The sequence below is a fragment of the Artemia sp. Qi Xiang Cuo genome, chromosome 1 (genome assembly GCF_049724085.1).
Source record: "Artemia sp. Qi Xiang Cuo chromosome 1, ASM4972408v1, whole genome shotgun sequence".
Lineage (NCBI taxonomy): Eukaryota > Metazoa > Arthropoda > Branchiopoda > Anostraca > Artemiidae > Artemia > Artemia sp. Qi Xiang Cuo.
This window is the reverse complement of record NC_142794.1, coordinates 27,588,453-27,616,260: the sequence shown is the minus strand read 5'-3', so window position 1 is coordinate 27,616,260 and position 27,808 is coordinate 27,588,453. Positions and strand designations below refer to the sequence as shown.

General features: G+C 32.8%; 1 protein-coding gene across 1 annotated transcript in view; it reads right to left on the bottom strand.

Moving 5' to 3' along the window:
• Positions 1 to 2,255: 2,255 nt before the first annotated feature.
• The window catches only part of LOC148956167 (uncharacterized), a 58,917-nt gene continuing 33,364 nt past the window's right edge, over positions 2,256 to 27,808 (bottom strand). Inside the window, exons 2-7 of the mRNA XM_089089593.1 lie at positions 9,835 to 9,889; positions 8,700 to 8,862; positions 5,194 to 5,340; positions 3,442 to 3,527; positions 3,161 to 3,326; positions 2,256 to 2,917 (exon numbers count right to left, since the gene is read on the bottom strand). Of these exons, the coding sequence (XP_088945719.1) occupies positions 2,307 to 2,917; positions 3,161 to 3,326; positions 3,442 to 3,527; positions 5,194 to 5,340; positions 8,700 to 8,862; positions 9,835 to 9,889 (1,228 nt within the window). The 3' untranslated portion in view covers positions 2,256 to 2,306. The remainder of the gene's footprint in view (positions 2,918 to 3,160; positions 3,327 to 3,441; positions 3,528 to 5,193; positions 5,341 to 8,699; positions 8,863 to 9,834; positions 9,890 to 27,808) is intronic.

Sequence of the window (27,808 nt, the reverse complement as noted above, 5' to 3'; positions counted from 1 at the left end):
TGGGGCCTAGGAATTTTAGCAGCTACAACTGAGCATGGAAGTTTCATCTTATCGATAAATCAAAAGATTTCAACTCACTTCTGTTATGCAGGGCAAAGATGTTTTTGAAGAGATGATGAGTCGATGAAATCGTGGCAAGAAGCGCCACGATTTTTACTGACGCCGTCAAAAAACCACAAAATACGGACATAACATCTCCCAAAATCCCGATCGGTAAACTCATGGCGTCCCATTTTTTCATGACGTCTGTGTGAACACCCATAACATAGCGCATACAGGTGAAAAACTCTTTAAGTGCGACGTCTGTGATAAAGACTTTTCTCACGCCTCAAGCTTGAAAACCCATAAGAGAGTGCATATGGGTCAGAAACCGTTTAAGTGTGACGTCTCTGATAAAACCTTTTCTTTAGCATCACGTTTGAACACCCATAAAATAGTGCATATGTGTGAAAAACCGTTTAAGTGTGACAGATCTCAATGACAGATCTAAATTATCTCAATGTAAACAGAAGTTTACATTGTCCAAAACTAAATTGTACAATAATTAAGATGTTTAGCAACCAAAAACTTTTACAAGAAAGCAAGATATAATTGGTTTTCAATTGCTTAATTTAGTTCCACAACAAGAATGAAAACAATCAAGGCTAAAAAAACGGGAACCATGGATCAATTGACAATAAAAAATTTGTGGTTCATTTGTTACTGTTGTGGTTCATTTGTGGTCCACTTATAATCTACTACCCACCTATCCTGTTATAAAAAGTGGATAAGGCCTTGCCACACTGCAAGTAACTGGTACTAATTACTACCAATTAGGTTTTCTCCCAATCCTTCCAGTCATTAAAACCGCTGTATTTGTCGACTGAGATCATTATTTTCATATTCTTCATTTAACCGAATGAAAAAATGGGGCGCCATCCGTAAAATCAGGGTATGCGTGGATAAAACTGCTACTTTTGTCTACCAAGATTAAGATTTTAATAGATGCTATGGAGGCGTCGTGACGCTGTTATGTCATTCCTATTGTCATATCAGTGTTTAAACATGTTTTGATTAACCGAATGGAAAATAGTGGCAAAAGTCTCTAAAGTTACACTATAATTTAGTATACCTGCTGCGTTTACCGATCGAGATTTTGGGAGATGATATGTCAGTAATTTTGTGGTTTTTATCTAACAAGTTTTGACGGCGTCAGTAAAAATCGTGGCGATTCTCGCCACGATTTCATCGACTCATCATCTCTTCAAAAACATCGTTGCCCTGCATTTGAGGAGGATACTTCCTCACAACCCTCTGGGCAAGGGTTTTAAGTTATGCCCTGAGGGCATACACGAACGATTTTGGAACAGTGTATTATTTATTATTTTTTTTTCCTTTACAGCTGGCAACTTCGTATCGAATAAGTTGTCGTAGAAACTTTGAAAAGGGCTCATTCAATTGGAAATTGAAGTGGCTTGTACCCTTTTTAATAGTCAAAAGTTTTTTGAAGGCAACAAACATCGCTTACAAGCCTAGGATTTTCTAAAAAACATCCAATCAAAATTATTCTGATTTCAAAATCTTGAAATTCAATAAAAAAAGTGCTAATTTAAATGTGAGAATTAGCGGACGCGGAACAGCTTTAATTCTCCTTCAAGTTTTCTTTTTTTAATAAAAAATCAATATTCTTCCAAAAGTCTTGTTGTAGTCTATACACTTAGAGGATTTTTCTACAATAGGTTATTATATTCTAAATCAGAGCTGACTTAAATGAAAACAACCTACTCCACAATTTACATTTAAATGTTGTTACCTATATGTACTATGTACTCTTACCTATACCTATATGTAGTATGTACTGTTTGAGCGTGTTCAAATAGTCCAGCCACGGCAAGCATTTCTTGCATAAATCATATTTTAAACAGTTTCTCACCTGTGTGAAATCTTTGGAGTTCATTCAAAAACCCCAATGTAAATGGTAAAACTGGTAAAAATCAAGAAAAGTTGTATTACTAAAGAAACTAAGCATATAAAAAAAGCATTGAGGAAAACTAATTTGATGGACTAATTGGTTGTGAGGATAATAACCACGGACCCCTGAGGATACAACAATCTTCCTAAACTCCTGTTGCTAAAATCAGAAAAGTTTTCCTACGCATATCAAATATGAAAGGTTCCTCACTTGAACGCAGTCTTTGATATGCCTTAAAACAGCAATCTTGCGAAAAACACACACATAACATGGAACTACCTACTGACTCATATGCCCTCTTTGGTGCTTGTTCAAATTTTCTGCTCAAGATAATATTTGGTCACGAACATCAAATTTATAGTTTCTCACCCGTATGCACACTCTTATGGGCGTTCAAATATGATGCTAAAGAAAAGGTTTTATCACAGACGTCACACTTAAACGGTTTTTCACCCGTATGCACTCTTTTATGGGTGTTCAAACTTGATGCTCCAGAAAAGGTTTTATCACACACTCCACACTTAAACGGTTTTTCACCCGTATGCACCCTATTCTGGGTGTTCAAAGGTGATGCGAGAGAAAAGGTTTTATCACAGACGACACACTTAAACGAATTTTCACCCGTATGCACTCTTTTATGGGTGTTCAAATTTGATGCGTCAGAAATGGTTTTATCACAGACGTCACACTTAAACGGTTTCTCACCTGTATGCACTCTTTTGTGTACTTTCAAAATGTGCATTCGAGAAAAGGTTTTATCACAGACGTCACACTTAAACGGTTTTTCACCCGTATGCACTCTTTTATGGGTTTTCAAATTTGATGCTGTAGAAAAGGTTTGGTCACAAACATCACACTTAAACGGCTTCTCGTCCGTATGCACTCTCTTATGGGTGTTCAACTTTGAGGCTTGAGAAAAGGTTTTATCACAGACGTCAAACTTAAACGGTTTTTCACCCGTATGTACTCTTTTATGGGTGTTCAAAATTGATGCGTCAGAAAAAGTTTTATCACAAACATCACACTTAAATGGTTTCTCACCCGTATGCATTATTTTCTGAATTCATAACTGTGAGGAGTTATAAAAGGTCTTGTTGCAGACGGTACACTTAGACGGGTTTTCAGAAGTATGCACTCGCTCATGAGCCTTCAAAATTGCTGTTCGAAAAAAGGTTTGATAACAGACTTCACACGTAAACGGTTTCTCACCCGTGTGCATTCTTTGGTGCCGGTTCAAATGTGATGCTTGAGAAAAGGTTTTATCGCAAACATCACACTTATACGGTTTCTCACCCGTATGCACTCTTTGGTGCCGCTTCAAATGTGATGTTGTAGAAAAGGTTTTATCACAAACATCACATTTATATGTCTTTTTCTTGTAATGAGTTCTTTCATATCTTTTCAATTTTTCATACTTTTTGCTTCGAATGTGACTTTTTAAACCTGTTTTCTGATATTCTAAGCCCTTTCCTTCAGATTCTGATCCAGACGAAATTAAAAATGGATGGATTCTTTGAAACAACTAGTGACGTATTTCCCTTTAGGTGAAGTCCAGACACGTGTGGTGAAAAGTGACCTAAAAGTTTAAAAGTCTACAGAGTTAACCGAATCACACATAAAATTAAAACTCTTAAAACTGAAAAAAAAATACATATCTTTAATAACGTTTTGAAAGTCTACAGAGTTAAAAACAGAAAAAAAACTAGAATATCATTCAATAGGAGACCTAGTTCTATTTCTGTTCCCTCTTCTCTCTCTCATGGTGATACTTATACAAGCCTTTAAAATTATTTATTCTTATGCAAAGAAAGAGCGAAAATGAAACCGTAACAGATCAAAAAGTACAACTTGGTGCAAATCAAACGACATTTAATGTAGAAGAAATATAACGCAAATATCAAGAAATATTTTTACAAAAAAAGAGAGAGAGAAAGAGCTAAAAGAATGTACACAATTTTTTAAATTTTGAAATTTTTAGGTAGCCAAAAAGCATTGGATTAAAAAAAAAAACATAAGTAAAGGTTTATTCAGGTCGTAAAAATAACTATTCAAATAGGGATAAATCATTTCAATAGACAATGAAAAACAATAAAACAAACTTCGGATATTTCGGTCGCACATAGTGACACCGTCATCAGCATTTGGGTACATTTGAATCGTTTAAAAAAGATAGTTCGTAACAAAGTCAGGCTGGAGTACCTTACGAGCAGCTTTATTTGCTGTGCTATACTTTTAAACGCGATAAGACGTATATATTATGAAGCAGCGAAAAAAGGGCTTTAAAATGAGCTACTAGTCAAGTAGAGACATGCACATATTTTAGGTTCAAAATTTCTATTGAACTGTAAAGAATAAATCCGTTGTTTTAGTTAACTGTTTAGCAGCTATAGGTAAATTGTTCAATAAAACAACATTTTGCCTGTGACAAAAATTTACTCTGGCAACTGATAACTGGTTATTGGAAGCAGGCCTAGTAATAGTTCATCATCGTGTTTTTATACGCAGAAAACACATTTGTCTCGTATAAATTTTTTGGCTAGGATTGTTCGTTTCGATTTTTTTTTTGTCATCGTTTTTCATTTTTGTTAAAAGGATTCATCTCTCTGAGGAAAACGTGACTTTTGTCTTTTTTTTTAATCCAATGATACTCGGTATGTTCTTAAAGCTAAATATTTAAAACAACAGAAAAAAAACTAAACTTTTTCAAGTGAAATATTTTGAATAACTCTTTACTAAACAGACAAAAAACTTTTGACTTCATCTGCAGAAAATGAATTCAGGATTTTTTTTTGAATCTAGTGTTTTCAGCAAATCAATATCATGAATTAGAAATTTCAGGCATTTCAGATAAGACCAGTCGATTTTCTGCTACTTTCAAATTCACCTTGGAATCAAAACATTAGAAAGATTTATTTCTTTATCTCTTAATTTAAAGAGAAATATACACTATAAAAATTGATTATAAAATTTATATACAGATATAGTTTTAAGGCTTATTATCAAGCATTTTGAAAATAATCAAACCTGCAAAACTAATTTGTGAAAGTTTAAAAATGTTCATTAAAGACTACGAAAGCGGTTTTGGCCAACACCTGCGCATTGGAAAAGGATAAAACAGGATTTCCATCTTAAGATTAAGTCTCTTTCTCCTGTTTTTGTTCAATAAAATATCTAATATCCAATACATATCAATCAACAAAAAGAAAATGTATCAGATATACCTCCAGTTTTAGAACATTTACCTTGCAGGTCCTGGTTGTTGTCTTCGAACGTACATGGTCCTGAAATAGAAGGCAAATTGATCAGGAAATCTTCACGTTTTGGGGGGAACAAATGATTTGGAAAATGAAACGGCTTCTCAAAGTCGCATGGTAAAGTGTCTTCAAATTCTAAAAGAAAATTTAAATTAAACAGACATATAAAAATTTTAATCGTAAAGCTTACTAAAAAAAATGCGACTGCTTTTTCTTTTTAGTTTAGTGTAAAATTGTAAATATACAGACATTATATACATACATAAAATTAAATCTATAGGCTATACACCAGCCTGAAGTATTAGCCCATCGCCCAGCACCCTTACCATCGCCCAATGTTCAGTGTTGCCAAATTTTGAAGAAAACATCCCTCGCCGTCCATCCAATGATTCGAATTGATTACAATGTTGCCAAATTGGGTCTCCTTTAGCTTAATGTAAAATAAAATTAAATTTAACACACTTGACTCGAGGTATCAAAAATCAAAAGGGATTCGACTCTTCTTTGTGCGTATTATCCTTATATGTTTGACTAGTAATTCAATTTTAATGAAACTTTTGCTTTTTATTTTTACGAGTATATGATTAGGTTGTAGAACCTAGGGTCCTCCTTCTTAAAAAAAACTTAATATGGAAACGCCATTTTAATCACGATTATTAACTGTAGCAATAAGAATATCTTATGAATCAGCGAAAAATAAGCTTTAAAATGATCTACCAGTCAAAGCAGAAGTGATTTATTCCCAAAAAGTAGTGTCTGGCTCCCCAGACTCTCCTCTGCTGAGTTAATTGTGATTGTGCTCTGATTTGTGACGACTGACTGCTCATTTGAAACGTCTCATCTGTCTGATGATAGCACTCCATTTTTTGAGAAGAATAGGAACCTTTTTCTCATTCTTTCACCTTATGGCTGGAATTTTAAGACACGAGCGATAAGAAAATCACCCTGGTTAAATAAAAAAGTCACTAAGATTTGAAGCAATGAGGGAAATGATGATTGTTATGGTAAATCAAAGGGCTATTGCTTTTCACTTCATAAAAATACTTTAGATGACATATTAAGTAAAAACAAAGCAAAGCAATGCCATCGGCCGCTTTTTTGTAAAATCAGGATTTTGAATTTCATTAAAAAAACTTTATTTGGGAATAAAATTTAAATCAGGACTTTTAAACTCGGAAGGATGCACAAAAAATCAATCAGAAAAAAATGGGTTTAAAAAAGAGCAACTAGTCAAGCAAATAAAGTTTAATCCCCAAAGTATAGTCTGACTCCATAGCATCTTTGCTGTTGTGATTCAATTGCGATTCTGCTCCAATTTGTGGCAAGTGAAAGCTCATTATGAAACGTCTCATCTGTCTGATAATAGCACTTCATGTTTTGAGAAGAACACGATCCATATCCGATTGCTCAACCATATGGCTGGAAAGTTCTAAGAAAGGCAATAAGAAAATTGCCTTGGTTCAATGAAAAAGTCACAAGTAGTTGTAGCAAAGACGAACCCATTAAATAGTATGGTCGTACAATTGTAAATTGTTTTCCAATGTATAAAAAAAACAGCAATGACATAAGAATACTCAGAGACTCAAAGTAACGACACCGCCCGCTTTTTTGTAAGAGCAAGATTTTGAGTTTCTTAAAACAACTTTATTTCTGCACTAAATTGAATTCGAGATTTTTAGAAGCGATATAACGTATATATTATAAATCGGCGAAAAATGGGCTTTAAAATGAGCTACTAATCAAGCAGATAAGGTTTAGTCCCAAAAAGTAGTGTCTGACCCCTTAACATCTCCTCTGCTGTGAGTCAATTGTGATTGTGCTCTAATTTTTGGCAAGTGACAGCTTATTCGAAATTCCTCATCCATCTAAAGATAACGAAGTACACTTTGAGAAGAATAGGAACCTTTTTTCTCATTCTTTGACCAAATGGCTGGAATTTTAAGACTAGGGCGATAAGAAAATCGCTCTGGTTAAATTTAAAAGTCACAAAGAGTTGTAGCAATGAAGGAAATTTTGAATATTACGGTAATGTTATGGTAAATTGTGATTCACTTCATAAAAACACTGTATAGGACATAATAAGCCAAAGCAAGGCAAAGCAACGCTATCGCCTATTTTCTTGTATGACCAGGATTTGGAATATCATAAAAAAAAACCTTATTTGGGAACTAAATTTAATTAAAGACTTTTGAACGCGTTCTGAAGTACATATGATGAATCAGCGAAAAATAGGCTTTAAAATGAGCAACTAGTCGACCAGATAAGGTTTAATTCCAAAAAGTAGTGTCTAACCCCCTAGAATCTCCTCTGCTGAGAATCAATTGGGATTTTCCCCCGATCTGTAGCAAGTGAAAGCTCATGTGAAGCATTTTGTCCATCCAATGAACTTACTTCCTGTTTCGAAATTCATCGGAACGTTTTCCTCATTCTTTGACTTTACGGCTTGAACTTTAAGAATAACGCAATAACAATATTGCCCCGGTTAAATGGAGAAGTCACAAAGAGTTGTAGCAATGAAGGAAATATTGAATGTTATGGTAATGTTATGGTAAATTGTTTTTCACTTCATAAAAACACTGTATAGGACATAATAAGCCAATGCAAGGCAAAGCAAGGCCATCGCTCGCTTTTTTGTAAGACAAGGATTTTGAATTTCTTAAAAAAAAACTTTATTTGGGAACTAAATTGAATTCAAGAATTTTAAACACGGTAGGACGTATATATTATGAATCAGCGAAAAATGGGCTTTAAAATGAGCTACTAGTCAAGCAGATAAGGTTCAGTCCCAAAAAGGAGTGTCTGACCCCTTAGAATCTTCTCTGTTGTTAGTCAATTGTGTTAAAGTATTTTTATAGTCGAGAAGGCTAAAGGAGACCAAATTTGGTATCACTGCAATCAATTTGAAAGACTGGACGATCAGCAAGGGATGCTTTCTTCAAAATTTTAGAACACAGAACATAAGGCGACAGCCAGGGCGAGGGACTATTACTTCAGGCTGGTTAGTCTATACATTTTTTTTCTCAAATTATTTATAATATAATTTTTCTTAGGAAAAACTAAACCTGAAACAAACAACAAAATTCATTAACATAGAACAAACAAAACCTGAAATTCTTTAAAAAAAAAATACATAACATAGAACTAATAGCTGGATAAGTGTAAATTTAGGATATTGTACTCAATAAAAAAAAAATTTAATAAAAATATATATCAAAAAAAAAAATTTCAGCTTCTCAAATGGCCTCTCAATTACTTGGACTATCTGTCTTGGCTCTTCTGTTTATAAAATTAGCCACGTCATTATTCAACTTACTGCAAAATACTTTTTCTAAAATTCTATTTATTGTAGACTACAAAAGTGGTTTGGCAAACACATGAACATTGAAAAAAGATAAAACAAAAGATGCATCTTAAGATTAAGTCTCTTTGTCCTGTTTTTGTCAAATAAAATAATATCCAATACGTTTCAATCAACAAAAAAAAATCAGATATACCTTCATTTTTAGAACATTTGGGTTGCAATTCCTTGGTGTCATATTCCAATTTACATGATTCTGAAATGCCAGGCAAATCCAACAAAGGAACATCTTCACTTTTGGTGACAAAATATGGTTTGAAAGATGAAAGGGCTAAATTTATAGGATATTCGGGTTTTTTCTCAAATTATTTTTAAATCTGCTCTTTATAAAGCAAAAGAAAAACCTGAAGCATACAAAAAAATTCATAAAAATAGAACAAACAAAAAAATTAAATTCTTAAAAAAAATACCATAAAACTAAAATCTAGATAAGTGTAATTTTAGTATAATGTACTCAATAAAAAAAATGAATGAAAATATAAAATAAAAAATAGAGATTTTAAAGCTAAAGAATCATACCTTATCAATCGCGGGGGTTCTGCATCAGTTCCAAAACCATAAAATATAAAATATATTCTACCAAAATGTAACAGCTGTATTCTAAAAGCTTTGTTCCTCTCCTACACGTCTTATAACTAGGTATTCCTATCTGAAGCCCCAAGACAACCCCTGGTTTGGTGGTAATATATCCTTCATCATAACTGCACAGGGGAGAAGATTGCCAGAAAAATTCTCTACGGGATGATTACTTGACTCACCAAAATTAAAAATAAACGCTAATAATGTGAATTCAAATAAATTTAGGGGCACAAAGAAGCCACTTTTATCACCCTACAGGTCTTAATCGTTTGATCCAAAAACATATACAGTTACATTTTTTTCCTTAGGACCACTTAATGAAAAAGGAGAAAAAAAGGGACGATTATTTTCTAGAGTAAAGTAGGTTTTCTTTCATGCTTGAACAGATTTTCTCTCAACAAACATATAAAAATTTTAACAATTAAGCTCACTAAAAAAAAATGCAACTGTTTTTTATTTTTATTTAAAAGTAAATGTACAAAGTTTTATTTACAAAATGTATATATTATATACATACATAAAATTAAATGTCCCAATAATTAAATGTCACAAAATTTAATGGCTGAAGTCAAATATTTTTATTCCTCTCTTACACGTCTTATAACTTGATATTCCCATATGAAGCCATTGATATTCCCATATGAAGCCCCAGGACTACCCCTGATTTGGTGGTAATATATCGTTCATCATACCTGCACAGGGAAAAGATTGACAGAAAAATTCTCTACGGGATGATTACTTGACTCGCTAAAATTAAAAATAAAAGCTAATAATGTGAATTCAAATAAATTTGGGGGCACAAAGATGCTACTTTTATCACCCTACAGGTCTTAATCGTTAGATCCAAAAACATATACAGTTACATTTTTTTCCTTAGGACCACTTAATGAAAAAGGAGAAAAAAAGGGACGATTATTTTCTAGAGTAAAGTAGCTTTTCTTTCATGCATGAACAAATTTTCTCTCAAAAAATATATAAAAATTTTTACAGTAAAGGTCACTAAAAAAAATTCAACTATTTTTTCTTTTTATTTACAAGTAAATGTACAAAGTTTTATTTAAAAAATGTATACATTATATACATACATAAAATTAAATGACCCAATAATTAAATGTTACAAAAATCAATGGCTGAAGTCAAATATTTTAAGTCCTCTCTTACAAGTCTTATAACTTGATATCCCCATGTGAAGCCATTGATATTCCCATATGGAGCCCCAGTGCTACCCCTGATTTGGTGGTAATATATCGTTCATCATAACTGCACAGGGGAGAAGATTGACAGAAAAATTCTCTACGGGATGATTACTTGACTCACCAAAATTAAAAATAAAAGCTAATAATGTGAACTAAAATAATTTTAGTGGCGCAAAGAAGCCACTTTTATCACCCTACAGGTTTTAATCGTTTTATCCAAAAACATATGAAGTTAAATTTTTTTCCTTGAGACCGCTTAATGAAAAACGAGAAAAAAAGGGACAATTATTTTCTAGAGTAAAGTAGCTTTTCTTTCATGCATGAACGGATTTTCTTTCAACAGACATATAAAAATTTTAACAATAAAGCTCACTAAAAAAAATGCAACTGCTTTTTCTTTTTATTTACAAGTAAAAATGTATATATTATATACATACATAAAATTAAATGTCCCAATAATTAAATTTCACAAAATTCAACGGCTGAAGTCAAATATTTTTATTCCTCTCCTACACGTCTTATAACTTGATATCCCCATGTGAAGCCATTGATAGTCCCATATGGAGCCCCAGGAGTAACCCTAATTAGATGTTAATATATTGTCAATCATACTTACACAGGGAAAATGTCGACATAAAAGGTCTCTATGTGGTAATTACTTGACACAACACAATAAAAAAAAAAGATAAAACTGTTATTTAAAATAAATTTAGTGGCAAAAAGAAGCCACTTTTACGAACCTTCAGGACTTAATCGTTATCTCCAAAACAGTACGCAGTTACATTTTTTTTTCTCATGACAACTTAATGAAAAAGGCAAAAAAAAGGGACTATTATTTTCTAAAGTAAAGTAGCTTTTTTTTTTTAATTCTTTAACATAAAAATTAACTGTATAGAATTAACGTTTTTAATTAAAGAATCCTCAGAAACTGTGATGAGATCAGCCGTTTTCAGAATTTGTGGCAAGTCCATGAAAGATCTTGGAGAACAGAGTTAATGCAAATTATGAGAAGTATTATACTATCATCAGCACTTGGATACGACACAGAATTTAGTCAGGTGTCCTAAAATACAAAAGATATAATGATTTATTAATGATAATTACTTTTTACCACTCCAAAGCATATGTTATCCTAATAAAGTTGAAAGCACAGGATAGATTCCTTCAGCTGTGAAAAAGGATGCAAAAATTCAAAAACTTATTCAAAAAACTAATTTAAAAACAAAAAAATTGCTCTTTGCTGAAAAAATATAGTATTTTTACTTTTGTAGTTTTAATAGATCAAAAAATATAAGAATTTTGATTACTAAATATCAGTAAATGCATATTTAACTGACAATGCACATTCATTTGTACTTTTTCAGTAAAGCACAAATTTTTTTCAGTCCCATTACAGGCAAATGGGTTCTGTGCCCAACTTCTGTTACTTTATACTCGTTTTGTGTTTGACTCGGTTAACTTTTGTAGTTTCTGAGTGTTTTGGGTTTCATTTATTTAACGCTGCTGATTTGTGATAGTTTCACGCTTTAGAGAGTATTCGGTTTTATCCTTGCTAATTTTTGATTCATGGAGTTCTTTACTTTTCGTTGAAAAGCTTTTTTTATGGATAGTTTTTTTAACTTATTTTTTGTTCGTTTTATATTGACATAGTCTTTCCAGGGAAAAAGAAAATTATACTTTAAATCTTTTCGTTTTTTTAAGACTTTATAGTTTGGCATGCAAAATTTTTTTCACTATCCAATATCTATCAACTTTTAAAAAGGGCACTATCCCTTTCAATTTCCGATTGAATGACCCCTTTTGAAGTTTCTACGACAACTCTTTCAATAAAAACTTTATATACCCCAGGGCATAACTTACGATCCTTGCCCTGAGGGCTTTGGGGGGAGGGGTTGTCATCCTCAAAGACCTAATTTCCAAAACTTTCAACTATGTTGAGTAAAATGGCTATCTAAAAATTTGGTATGGATGTGTTTGGGGATATGATGGGCGTGAGAGGGGGGTTAGCTGCCCTCCAATACATTTCGAATATAAAAACTGGTAATATCTCTTTATTTTCAAACCAAATGAGACATTTTCCAAGTTTCAAAAAAAAAGATCTAAAAAAAAACCTTATATGCCTCAAGGGCATAACTTGTAATCCTTACCCTGAGGATTGTGGGGGAGTTACCTTCTCAAAAAATACATTGTCCACTTAGAAATCAACGACGATCAACAAAACTGCTATATCCACTTTATTATCGTATTTGTTGGGAATCCTGGTGGGCGAGTATAGGTGGTTAGTTGCCCCCCTATCACTTTTAACTATTAAAAAAGGTACTCTTCCATTGAATTTAAAATCGACTGATCCCTTTTTCAAGTTTCTACTGCAAACATTTCACTAGAAACCTTCTATACCTCCAGGACATAGCCTATAATCCTTGCCCTGAGGGTTGTGGGTGAGTATATTCCTCCAAGAAATATTTTCTATCTGGAAATTAGCTACACTGAACAAAATGACTATCTTAAAATATTTATTGGATGTGTTTGGGGGAATGATGGGCGTGAGAGGGGGGGGGCTAGTTACCCTCCTATCACTTTTGACTATTGAAAAGGGTACTAGCCCTTTGAATTTTTAGTTGAATAAGCTCTTTTGGAAGTTTCTACAAAAACACCTGCTTTAAAAAACCGTATGTGCCTCCCGGTCATAGCTTAAACCCTTTGCCCTGAGGGAGGTGGGAGAGTGTCCTCCTAAAAAATATAATTTCTCTATAGAAATCAGCTATGCGGAACAAAATGGCTATCTAAAATTTTGATGGGATGTGACTGGGGAACTGATGGGCGTGGGGGGGGGCTAATTACCCTCCAATAACTTTCGAATATTAAAAAGGGTGTTAGCCATTCGAAGTTCAACTCACATAAGCCTGTTTTGAAGTTTCTACAACAACGCCTACTATAATAAACATTATCTGGCACCAGGGCATAGCTTAAAACCCTGGCCCTGAAGGGTATTGGGCAGTGGCCTTCTCAATAAAAAATTTTCTCTCAGAACACGAACGTCACGGGAAAAACGAGCTATCTAACAATTTGGTGGGTTGGGATTGGGGGGAAAGGGGGGCGTGAGGGGCGACTGAATGTTCCTCCAAGAAATATATAATATTAAAATGATCACAAGAAATCACGATTTCCACTCGAATTAGTCACTTTTAAAGTTTCTAAGACTACCTCTTCCATATGAAATACCCCTCTCTAAATAAAAAAATACATAGTAAATTGTTCCAATATCATTCTTACATGCCATCAGGGCATGACTTAAAAACCTGGCCCTGAAGGCTATGGGGGAGTGTCCTCCTCAAAACATGTTTTCTATGTGTAAAAAAGCACGGCTTAACGAAAGGGTTATCTAAAAATTTTTATTTGAGGTGTATGGGGAACTGATGGGCATGGGAAGAGGGGGCTAGTTGCCTTCCAATCACTTTCAACTCTTAAAATTTGGCACTAGTCACTCCAATTTCCAATCAAATGAGCTCTTTTTGAAGTTTCTACGACAGCGCCTTCTATAACAACCTTATATGCCCCCAGGCAATAACTTAAAACCATTACCCTGGGGGTTTTGGGGGAGTGTCCGCCTCGAAAACATATTTTTTATCTGGGAATCAACTATTCTGAACCAAATGTTTATCGAAGATTGTTGAGTGGGGATGTTCGGGGGAATGATGGGGGGGGGCGATGGGCCCGCCAACCACTATAGACCATTAAAAATAGCCCTAGCAATTCAAATTTTCTATCAAATGAGCCGGTTTTGAATTTTCTGCAACAATGTTTTCTATAAAAAACCTAATCGTGCCCTGGGCCTTACTTACACCCCTTGCCCCAAGGTTTGTGGGGAAGTCCCTTCGTCAAAAACTTATTTTATCTCTTTAAATCAGCGCCTCCAGCCAAAATGGCTCTCTCTCAATTTCGATTGTCGAGGAGGGGGAGAATGGTGGGCGTGGGGGGGGGCGAGTTGCCTTTTAATAACGTTTAACACTTAAAAAGAGCACTAGACATCTCATTGTCCAAACGAATAAGCCACTTATGAAGTTTTTAAAACGACCTCTTCCGTATGAAGTGCCCTGCTTTAAAGGAAAAAAAATGGTACCTTGTATATATTTCCATCATTGTACTTTTAGATCCTCAGGACATAGCTTAAAACTCTTGCCCCGAGGTATGAGGATGAGTGTCCTCCTGATAAACATATTTCCATGTAGAAATTAACTACGCGGAACGAAAAGTTTATCTCAAAATTTCTATTGGATGTGTTTGAGGTGCTGATGGGTGTAGGGGAGGGGTAATGGCCCTCCAATCACTTTTGACAAACGAAAAGGGGACTATACACTCCGATTTCCAATTGAATGAACCCTTTTCGAAGTTTCTACGATAACTCCTTCGATACGAAGTGTCTGACTAAGAAGAAAAAAAACATTGTGGCCAAATCGTTCTTTACTTAGACAGCACCCGCGAGCGGCCAATTAATTTAATTACAATTGAATAAATTTTTCTTATGTAAAAAAAAACAAAAAAAAACAAACATTATTTAATATATTGTATATAAAACCGACCATATGTGAATTTAACGCTCTAGCCTAAGACAGAGAAAACAAATACTTACATAGCCCAGAACCCCTCATAATGGCGTCAATTTGAAACAAAAATTCACCAGAAGTTACGTGTTCATCCTTGTTATCGGCACCCTACTAACCTTTTTTTTTTAGAAAGTCACTAAAGATAAAGCAACCTCCAGCTTTACCGATTGTTTATAAGCATTATTCGAAAAAAATTATCATTCAGTGCGCATGAACATTGAGTTTAAAAAATTTTGTTAACAACTTGGAAAAAAAAGATTCACTTGAGTGACATCATATTTATGAGCACATTTACAAACCCTGCAGCATATCTATTTCAGTTGTGGGTTAAATCATTGTTAGTGTTTTTTAATAAAGTCAAAATTATAAAAGATCCATATATAAACACAATATACGAAGTATTTTGAGTCTTTTCTCAAAAGTCATTTAAAGCAGTTTCATAATATATATAAGACAAGTTAATAACCTAGACAATTAAGAACAACGCGACATACAGTTAGAATACTTGCAAGAACGACAATTACAAGTCAAAACTGAAAATGAAATAAAAAATATATAAGGTTAGAATATAAATAGCAACAAGTATTATAAGCAACAGCAAGAATCAGGGCTTGTCAAAAATATTTTTAAAAATTGGTATCCTGGAATTTTCTATCCTGCAAAAACAATCCAAATAGATCAAGAGCAGGTGTGCAAACAGTTCCAAAGCTGCCAGTAGCTTAAATCCAAGAGATGTAAACACTTCAGCAGCACAACTTTTGTTTTGAAAGCATTACTTTCAGGAAAAAGTATTTTTTGCGAAAAATTTGCAGAAAAATAACAAATATAACTTGGTTAAAAATTACAAATGTAAGTTAGGGGTTAGAAATACTAATAATTTTCTGAATTAAAATTACTAATGTAAGCTGAAGCAGTGGCAAGCCATACTAGCCATACTAGCCATAAATATCATCCTCCACAAATTAATATGCAACATATTATCAATAGTACTGTATCATAAATACTTTGATCTGCTAATTGAGTGTAGTATTCAAATTCAGAAATACACTGTAGTCTGAAGTTGTGTTTACTGCTGCTACCTTATGAATGTAGTTGGGCACTCCATTGCATTTTGTGTTATGGAATAGATTGCCTAACTGCATACTTTATACTCAATGATCAATTAACTACAACAATGAAAAGTAACATTTGATTTTCCGGGAGGATAAATTTAATTGACAGCCTGGTTGTTGCATGAACGATGACGATTGAATAGTAGTTTTACTATAATCTAATTCCCAAAATAAAAATAAATAAAAGGCAATAAAATTGTCTCAGTAAGAGGGCAGAAGGGAGGGGCAGCAATTTTTATAGTAAGAAGTTTATATTTACCAACATCAACAGGCCAAAATCTCATATTTACCAAAACCTACAAACAAATGTTACTAGGATATGAAAACAGTCAAGTAGTATTGCAACTATTTCTTTCCCCTTTTTACATGGCAGAGTACAACTCGTCTTTTGAAAGCTATCCTTTAAGAAAAAAAATTTTTGCATGTAAAAATTTTTTTTTCATACAAAACCTGCAAACAAATTTGAAAACTATCGTAAAGCATTGCTCATTTGCTATCCTACTTTTCAAATGGCAAATAAAGAGTTTGAAAAATTTCATTTGGAAATTCATTTTTGAAAAAAAAATCATATGATTGAGGTATTACTTATGAGCATATTTCTACATATTTTCATGCAAATTTTTGCATATAATGTTTTAGAGTTTGTTCAAGAGAACAAACTACATCATCCCCATCCCCCTTCAGAGGTGATCAAATTGTTTTTAAATATATGGCGCCTAAAACATTACATAAAGAGAATTCTTAAGTATAAAACATAAAGTGCAGTGAGTCGATTTACAAAAGGTGTTTTATTCAGCCTTCATTATGACAAGAGTACAACGCAAAAGCCTAGAACATCAAATATAATATTACTAATTTGAGCAGTTGAATTAATGTGCATGAAACCATAATTAGGCTAAACAAAAAGTTAGACTGAAGAACAGTGATACATACAATTAGAATACTTGCATTGGCAACAATTATTATAAATCAAAAACGAAAACAAAAAGCAAAAGAAATCGCATGAAAAAACCATTCGAGAATGAGAAGCACATTAAATTAAAATGGAACTTAAGTGCAAAGCAATACGGTCGAAGGTTAAAAGATATGTCAAATCAAGAACAAAGAGATATGTTGTTAGAAGATAAATGGCCGTAAGAATTAAACGTCGTCCTAGAATATAGAAAGAAATCATAATAAGTTATAAAACTTAAATTAATAATAGTAATTTTGATTTTATAAGACGAAGAATAGAGAAAATAAATACAATTCAAAACTAACCTGAAAAACAAAGTAATATTAAATTAGAACACAATTAAAATTTACGACGGTAAAAAAATGTAGCACAAAATTCATTGGCTAAAAACCTAGAATGATGACATAAAGTGCAAAACTATTAATCACAAGTCCTTATAATCCTTCAACATTAAAGGTGATCTCTGTGGAGCCCTCCCATTTTCCTGAAGTAAGAATAGCAAACAACCAGTAATTATTTGGAGGTTACTACTTAAAGACAAATCATTATGAAAAAGCATGCTGCATGCCTAGCACCAGGGTAAGATCTTAACATTGACTATATAGTTTTTTTGAGACAAAAAAAAGCTTAAAATGGTTAAAACTATAAGAATTAATATGTAGTTTTGCCAAGTGGTTGTGTTGAACTTACGGTGACGTCACAGCTTTAAGAGGTGGCTGACATTGTTTGCAGTTAGAAGACAAGCAATAAAGATAATTATTATATACAGGTCTGCAGTGTAGCTGTACCCAGAATTTCCCTTAAAATTGGCTACATAGTTTTTTTTTCTTCATAAAACTACAATATTGAGTCTTTTAGACAAAAACAATTTAATTAGGTCAATACTTAAGAAAAAGATTGTACTTGTTCAATCTAAACGAGACTGGTGTTAGAAGAAAGGTGAAAATAAAAAGCAATACACGCACCACTGCCACGTAGCTGTGCTGGGAATTGGCAGCATAGGCAAGCTGAGCTTCCATTACTATATATATAATATATATATATTTGTATATATATATATATATAAATATATATATATATATATATATATATATATATATATATATATATATATATATATATATATATATATATATATATATATATATATATATATATATATATATATATGTAATATATATATATATTACAAGAAGTTGAAGTACTTGTAAGTACTTCAACTTGTAAAATTTGTTTAGGAAGGACATTAAGAAAAGAACTTGTTCTGAAATGCCTTTGAAAAGTATTGCTTGATGTTGGGTTGTGCAAAAACTCGTAAAGTAAAGTTATGGGGAAAAGGATAGGTACTTCAACTTGTAAAATAGGTTTAGGAGGGACATTAAGAAAAGAACTTGTTCATAAATGGCTTTTGAAAAGTACTGCTTGGTGTTGGGGCATTCAAAAAGCTGTAAAGTAAAGTTGTGGGTGAAAAGGATGAGTACTTCAACTTGTAAAATGGGTTTAGGAATGACATTAAGAAAGGAACTTGTTCTGAAAAGATATAATAAAGCCTTTTGAAATCTGGGGACCCTTCTGTGTCCCAAGTTCACAAAAAAGTATTAAAAAAATGGGGCGGGGGCTCTTTGGGGGCCTTTGGGGGTCCGGAGGCCCTTGGGGGGCCGGGTGGTCCTTTGGGATCCCGGGGGACCTTTGGGGGCCGGGGGCTTCCTTTGGGGTTGTGGTAGGGGGATCGGAGCCCTTTGGGGCTGGGGTAGAGGACCTCACAACACTTTTCAAATAGAACTTGTGTATTATAACGACCACAGAGTTTCACCCTCAAATCCTCTTCTAAATCATCTTCTAAAATGCCTCAAACGGTTTCGCTTAAATCATCTTCTAAAATGTCTCAAAACGGTTTCGCCCAAATAATCTCTAAACCTAATGTCAGCGTGTTCCTTTTGTTTTGACATCCGTGCGCTGTCACTTTTGAAATTCCTAGGAAACCCTTTCCCGCGTTAATCTCTTCATCTCTAAGATCAAAACATTCGCCCGGAGTCAATTCTCCTGGATGAACACCAACAAATCAATCAACCTTGACATCATCCGTCAGACATTAATAAACTTCGCCCGAAAACAATTCTCCTGGACAAACACCAAAGACATTAATAAACTTCGCCCGGAGACAATTCTCCTGGACGAACTCCAACAAATCATTTTCTCATAAATTCACATCCCCTTCAATTATGCAATCAATTTCTCGGAAATCCATTTCCCCTAGGGAGTCTAGGCCCATATATGGAGTCCCGTTTGTGCTGGTACCCCCCTTTCTACTCGCATTAGGGTCCACTTGGCCATTGTCTTCGATTTTAAGTTATGAGATTTTCAGGAAAAATTTTATGAGCCCTTTCGGTTCCCTCTTCAGGCAAACCAACATTTTTATATGCTAAATTGAGTCAGTTTGATCCAAATAACTGAATGTATAAATTCTAAGTATAACAAAACAATCCTTTCTAGTCCGATTTTTTGGTGCGTATCCCCGATGTAAATATTCTAATGTATGAGGACTGGCTCTTGAACCTACTAGTGGTTGTAGACCATTTCTGGACCCTTTAACACTCATATCACTCTCCCAAAAATATTTCGTCTCCATAGTGAAGACTACTTTTTTCAAAAGGGTCAAGCCAATCGGGAAAAATATTTTTTGGACTATTTTTTGGCCGCATACATAAGAGGCTTGCGCCTCACTAAAAAAAAATGTGTGACGGTTTTTCTAATTTCGTGTGCATGGGGGCTCCCATGGTCTAAGGATTTAAGAATACGAGTTTCTAACCGATCAAAAATGACAACATTTGGGACCCCATTTTTGGAACGCCATGATTCCCAAGCTAAATCATCTTATCAAATTGGGGTCTCCTTAGGCCCATGGACTAATGTCATCAATTTCTAAACGATTAAGACAAAAAAAAAGAGATTTAATAGCCCTCATATATTCTTTTCTCTTTCTCTGCTTTACTATTTTTCCTTCCCCAAACTATTTTTTTACATTAGTTTCATATTGTCCCAAAGACCTAGGTTTTTTTTAGTTTCAAGCTGTTCAGAATCTTATTTTTTAGCCCTCTCTCGGCCCGTATACACTAGTGCCACACCTAATACTTTCTATGTATTCAAAATTCCTCTGAGAAACTCTTCTAAACGTAACGTCTGGATAGTTTTGCTTGTTTAGATTTTCCTGGAAAAGTTGCATAGGACTACAGTTTAGCTTTGCAATGGATTTCCTCACCCCGAGCAGAAGTAAGCTGGCCATGCAACCGATATTGTAACAAAATGTATATCCTAAACTAAATTACTAGTGTTTCAAACGAGCAATTCTGCAATACTTATTTAGTGAAAGTCCCATTTTATTTTGGAAAATGTTTAATAATTCTTATGAAATATTATGAACTCAAATCACATTGATACACACAAGAGTAAGGGGCCTACTACTACTGTTAGGGCTCAATCCATCGAAGCACAGAGCCGTGTGAGACTAACTCAGTTCGAAGCAGTTTCAGTTTCTTGATTATACTTACCTCATGGGCTGTGGCTCCTTGAGGCTAGTAGTAATGATAGTGCTGATCCAGAAGGGACAAGAAACGGGACAAGAAAAACCCTCTATATATTGAAGAGGGACAAGAAAATAGACATTGAATTTCACAAAATAGTAGTCTAACCGGTACATTAAGTTAGCAAGGACAGTCAGCTATTACTATGAACGATACATGAGTTACCAGACGGGTTTCTAAGGCAACACCCACGTTTTGGAACTAGGAGCGAGATTGTGTGATGCAATCAGACTGGTTTCGTTTCACGGGTTCATTAATAGAATAACTAAGGTTTTTGAAAAGGGCAATTACTTCTAAGTTCAATACCCAAATTAAACTTCCGATGGTTAAGAAAGCGTAACGGGTAATTAAAGAATGAGGAATGGGATGTTATAGTTAGAATGGTCTTAAGTTGAAAATTGAGACGTAAAAATGACTCTATTTGCGAATTTTTTGCGAAAAGGTATTTGCGAAAAGGTACTGCGTTGGTTAAGAAAGCCTCAAGGGTAATTAAAGCATGAGGAATGGGATGCTTGCATCAACAATACAAAGAATATGCTCAGATACTTAATAGATTTGACGCCTACAAGAGATATTGGTAAAAGGTATTCAATAGCTTAATGGGCGTTAAATCATTTTGCATTAAAATAGAGTCTAACGAGGGCTTGTTAACTCAGGCATTTTGTTATAAATTTGGGACAACATAAATCTATGAAAATGGTTAATGATGATAGAAAGACATTGTGAGTTGACCTAACTTTACTTCTTCGATGTGTTCTGTATAATATACAAGTTGTGTTTGAACAGTGTTGTCAGTTTAAAATAGGGTCCAGCATTGTAGTATACTAAAAAGTTGATACTAAGAGAGATGTAGATAGCAAGAAAATAATTTTAATAAAGAAATTCAGAACAAACCTTAGAAATCCTTGCAAATCAAGTAGTAAGGTGTATGTGAGTACGAACCATCAAGGATTATAAGCACCAATGACCCTAACCAGCAGAGAGATCAACCCTCCATAGGTCCTTTATCCCCAAACTCGAAGGGCGCCCGCTTCCTCCAACTTTTTGGGCCCCCTCCCCCGATTTTTTTTTTATTTTTTTTTTTGTAATTGACATATTTTCTGATAACAAGTATAAATCATTAAGATTGTAGCTTTCAAATGTGAAACTTAAGCCCATTTTTGGATCGAAAAATAAACTATTTCTGTAAAATCTGAGTTAATAAGTTTTAGACCGTAAACTCTAGTTTTTTGTAAGAAAATTATGGAAAATACAATTCTCTGGTTATAATGTGAAACTTAAGTCCATTTTTGGATCGAAAAATAAAACTATATCCGTAAAATCTGCGCTAATAAGGGTTTTTGACCGTAAACTCTAGTTTGTTGTAAGAAAATTATGGAAAATACAATTCTCTGGTTCAAATGTGAAACTTAAGTCCATTTATGGATCGCAAAATAAAACTATTTCCTTAAAATCTGAGCTAATGAGGGTTTTTGACCGTAAACTCTAGTTTTTTGTAAGAAAATTATGGAAAATACAATTCTCTGCTTCAAATGTGAAACTTGAGTCCATTTATGGATCGAAAAATAAAACTATTTCTGTAAAATCTGAGCTAATTAGGGTTTTTGACCGTAAACTCTAGTTTTTTGTAAGAAAATTATGGAAAATCCATTGTCTGGTTCAATTGTGAAACTTAAGTCCTTTTTAGGATCGAAAAATAAAACTATTTCTGTAAAATCTGAGTTAATAAGGTTTTTGACCGAAAACTCTAGTTTTTTGTAAGAAAATTATGGAAAATATAATTCTCTGATTCAAATGTGAATCTTAAGTCCATTTTTGGATTGAAAAAATAAACTATTACTGTAAAATCTGAGCTAATAAGGGTTTTTGACCGTAAACTCTAGTTTTTTGTAAGAAAATTATGGAAAATACAATTTTCTGGTTCAAATGTGAAACTTTAGTCCTTTTTAGGATCGAAAAATAAAACTATTTCTGCAAAATCTGAGTTAATAAGGGTTTTTGACCGTAAACTCTATTTTTTTGTAAGAAAATTATGGAAAATACAATTCTCTGCTTCAAATGTGAAACTTAAGTCCATTTTTGGATCGAAAAAATAAATCATTTCTTTAAAATCTGAGTTAATAAGGGTTTTTGATCGTAAACTCTATTTTTTTGTAAGAAAATTATGGAAAATACAATTCTCTGCTTCAAATGTGAAACTTAAGTCCATTTTTGGATCGAAAAATAAACTATTTCTGTAAAATCTGAGCTAATAAGGGTTTTTGACCGTAAACTCTAGTTTTTTGTAAGAAAATTATGGAAAATACAATTGTCTGGTTCAAATCTGAAACTTAAGTCCTTTTTAAGAGCGAAAAATAAAACTATATCTGTAAAATCTGAGTTAATAAGGGTTTTTCACCGTAAACTATAGTTTTTTGTAAGAAAATTATAGAAAATACATTTCTCTGATTCAAATGTGAATCTTAAGTCCATTTTTGGATCAAAAAAATAAATTATTTCTTTAAAATCTGAGCTAATAAGGGTTTTTGACCGTAAACTCTAGTTTTTTGTAAGAAAATTATGGAAAATACAATTCTCTGGTTCAAATGTGAAAATTAAGTCAAATTTTGGATCGAAAAATAAAACTATTTCCGTAAAATCTGAGATAATAAGGGTTTTTGACCGTAAACTCTAGTTTTTTGCAAGAAAATCTTGGAAAATACAATTAGCTGGTTCAAATGTGAAACTTAAGTCCATTTATGGATCAAAAAACAAAAATATTTCCATAAAATCTAAGCTAATAAGGTTTTTTCACCCTAAACTCTATTTTTTGGTAAGAAAACTATGAAAAATACAATTCGTTGGTTCATAGGTGAAACTTAAGTCCAGGTATAGTTCGAAAAATAAATTATTTCTGTAGAATCTGAGCTAAAAAGGCTTTTTTACCATAAACTCTAGTTTCCTGTAAGAAAAGTATGGAAAAATACAATTCTCTGGTTCAAATGTGAAACTTAAGTCCTTTTTAAGATCGAAAAATAAAACTATTTCTGTAAAATCTGAGTTAATAATGGTTTTTGACATTAAACTCTAGTTTTTTGTAAGAAAATTATAGAAAATACATTTCGCTGATTCAAATGTGAATCTTAAGTCCATTTTTGGATCTAAAAAATAAATTATTTCTTTAAAATCTGAGCTAATAAGGGTTTTTGACCGTAAACTCTAGTTTTTTGTAAGAAAATTATGGAAAATACAATTCTATGGTTCAAATGTGAAACTTAAGTCCATTTTTGGATCGAAAAATAAAACTATTTCAGTAAAATCTGAGATAATAAGGGTTTTTGACCCTAAACTCTAGTTTTTTGCAAGATAATCTTGGAAAATACAATTCTCTGGTTCAAATGTGAAACTTAAGTCCATTTATGGATCAAAAAATAAAACTATTTCCGTAAAATCTGAGCTAATAATGGTTTTTGACCGTAAACTCTATTTTTTTGTAAGAAAATTATGGAAAATACAATTCTTTGGTTCAAATGTGAAACTTAAGTCCATTTTTGGATCGAAAAAATAAACCATTTCTGTAAAATCTGAGCTAATAAGAGTTTTTGACCGTAAACTCTAGTTTTTTGTAAGAAAATTATGGAAAATCCATTCTCTGGTTCAATTGTGAAACTTTAGTCCTTTTTAGGATCGAAAAATAAAACTATATCTGTAAAATCTGAGTTAATAAGGTTTTTGACCGTAAACTATAGTTTTTTGTAAGAAAATTATGGAAAATACAATTCTCTGACTCAAATGTGAATCTTAAGACCCTTTATGGATCGAAAAAATAAATTATTTCTGTAAAATCTGAGCTAATAAGGGTTTTTGACTGTAAACTCTAGTTTTTTGCAAGAAAATAATGAAAAATACAATTTTCTGGTTCAAATGTGAAACTTTAGTCCTTTTTAGGATCGAAAAATAAAACTATTTCTGCAAAATCTGAGTTAATAAGGGTTTTTGACCGTAAACTCTAGTTTTTTGTAAGAAAATCATGGAAAATACAATTCTCTGATTCAAACGTGAATCTTAAGTCCTTTTTTGGATCGAAAAAATAAATTATTTCTTTAAAATCTGATCTAATAAGGGTTTTTGACCGTAAGCTCTAGTTTTTTTTGTAAGAAAATTATGGAAAGTACAATTCTCTGGTTAAAATGTGAAACTTAAGTCCCTTTTTGGATCGAAAAAATAAACTATTTCTGTAAAATCTGAGCTAATAAGGGTTTTTGACCGTAAACTATATTTTTTTGTAAGAAAATTATGGAAAATACAATTCTCTGCTTCAAATGTGAAACTTAAGTCCATTTTTGGATCGAAAAATAAACTATTACTGTAAAATCTGAGCTAATCAGGGTTTTTGACCGTAAACTCTAGTTTTTTGTAGGACAATTATGGAAAATACAATTCTCTGGTTCAAATGTGAAACTTAAGTCCTTTTTAGGATCGAAAAATAAAACTATTTCTGTAAAATCTGAGTTAATAAGGGTTTTTCACCGTAAACTATAGTTTTTTGTAAGAAAATTATAGAAAATACAATTCTTTGATTCAAATGTGAATCTTAAGTCCATCTTTGGATCGAAAAAATAAATTATTTCTTTAAAATCTGAGATAATAAGGGTTTTTGACCGTAAACTCTAGTTTTTTGTAAGAAAATTATGGAAAATACAATTCTATGGTTCAAATGTGAAACTTAAGTCCATTTTTGGATCGAAAAATAAAACTTTTTCCGTAAAATCTGAGATAATAAGGGTTTTTGACCCTTAACTCTAGTTTTTTGCAAGAAAATCTTGGAAAATACAGTTCTCTGGTTCAAATGTGAAACTTAAGTGCATTTATGGATCAAAAAATAAAACTATTTCCGTAAAATCTTAGCTAATAAGGGTTTTTACCCTAAACTCTATTTTTTTGTAAGAAAATTATGGAAAATATAATTCGTTGGTTCATAGGTGAAACTTAAGTCCAGGTATGGATCGAAAAATAAACTATTTCTGTAGAATCTGAGCTTATAAGGGTTTTTGACCATAAACTCTAGTTTCCTGTAAGAAAATTATGGAAAAATACAATTCTCTGGTTCAAATGTGAAACATAAGTCCTTTTTAGGATCGAAAAATAAAACTATTTCTGTAAAATCTGAGTTAAGAAGGGTTTTTGACCGTAAACTCTAGTTTTTTTGTACGAAAATTATAGAAAATACATTTCTCTGATTCAAATGTGAATCTTAAGTCCTTCTTTGGATCGAAAAAATAAACTATTTCTTTAAAATCTGAGCTAACAAGGGTTTTTGACCGTAAACTCTAGTTTTTTGTAAGAAAATTATGGAAAATACAATTCTATGGATCAAATTTGAAACTTAAGTCCATTTTTGGATCGAAAAATAAAACTATTTCAGTAAAATCTGAGATAATAAGGGTTTTTGACCCTAAACTCTAGTTTTTTGCAAGATAATCTTGGAAAATACAATTCTCTGGTTCAAATGTGAAACCTAAGTCCATTTTTGGATCAAAAAAATAAACTATTTCCGTAAAATCTAAGCTAATAAGGGTTTTTGACCGTAAACTCTAGTTTTTTGTAAAAAAATTATGGAAAATACAATTAATTGGTTCATAGGTGAAACTTAAGTCCAGGTATGGATCGAAAAATAAACTATTTCTGTAGAATCTGAGCTAATAAGGGTTTTTGACCGTAAACTCTAGTTTCCTGTAAGAAAATTATGAAAAATACAATTCTTTCGTTCAGATGTGAAACTTAGGTCCATTCTCTGGTTCAAATGTGAAACTTAAGTCTAGTTTTGGATACTCATAATAATGAGGACTGATGGTTCTAATTCAATTTTTTTTTCATAAAAACAAACTATTTTTTTTAACTTCAAAATTATTCAACTTTTTTTTTTCATAAAAACAAACTATTTTTTTTTAAACTTCGAAATTTTTCAACTTTATTTATTTATTTGCGACCAGAGGAATTTTTGAGATTTTTCATTGGTCGGAGATACAACAATGATACAGTTTTTTAATAGCATCGAAGAGAACGAGTATTGAATACCTCGTTTTTTAAGTTAAGGGGTGAAATCAAGACCTGAGGAATTTTTTAGATTTTTAATTTGTCAGAGATGCAACAATGGTACACTTTTTTAATAGCTTTGAAAAGAATAACTATTGAATACCTCGTTGTTTAAGTTAAGAGGTGAAATCAAGACTTGAGGAATTTTTGAGATTTTTCATTGGTCAGAGAGGGTTTTATGGCTCCTCCCCACAATGAATTCAGATGGTTTTAGGAGTCATCCTCCTAGCCATAACTCCACTCAACCTTGAGCGAAGGTATAAAAGTTTGATGATGTATTTCTCTTCTTAACAACTACATTAATACCGTCCAAGATGATAGGGCTGTATGACACAGAATTTATCGGTTTGAAGAAATTATCTTGTGGTGTTATATTTGAATGTGTATTTTTATTATTGTCAATGAAACTCGAAGAAATTGACTGTTATCATTGGATAGTGAACTGTAACATGTTTGAGTATGATAAAAGCTTGTGGAGTACTACATTACATCATATAAACAGACTGGGATTCTACGATAGAGTGATTACACCACTTAATAATAGCGGTCAGGAACTGAGAAATGTCCAGGAGGAAGTCAGTGAAATTTGCAGCTTTTTCGGTGTTGAAGCACTCTACGTAAAGGGTAATATACCTACAGATAAAGTTTTAATTCAAAAGTGTGACCCTAGGATTCCACTTTTCAATCTAGAAGAATTTAAGTGTCCTAAATTTGAAGGGCTTTATCACCGTCCTGAAGACGAGGTCAGGTTATTCGCGTACTGGATACCTAACGACATACCTGATCGTGATAAATGCATAAGACATGGTAAAAACTATTCTATATCATGGGACCATCGTTTCTGGATGTTTAAGAGTGAACGTGTGTATGACCACGTATCATAATATAATTTTGTATTAATATTCTACATAGCATTATTTCATTAAAAATATATTATGCATTACATTGTTATGTGTTCATTATTTTTAGAGTAAGCTAGCATATCAAAAGTTTAGCACACAAACAGAGAGGAAACACACATAGAGGCGACACACGCACAGAGACGAGACACATACACAAACACAGAGACGACACACACACAAAGACAACAAGCACAGAGACGACACACACACAGAGACAACACACACACACACACACAAACAC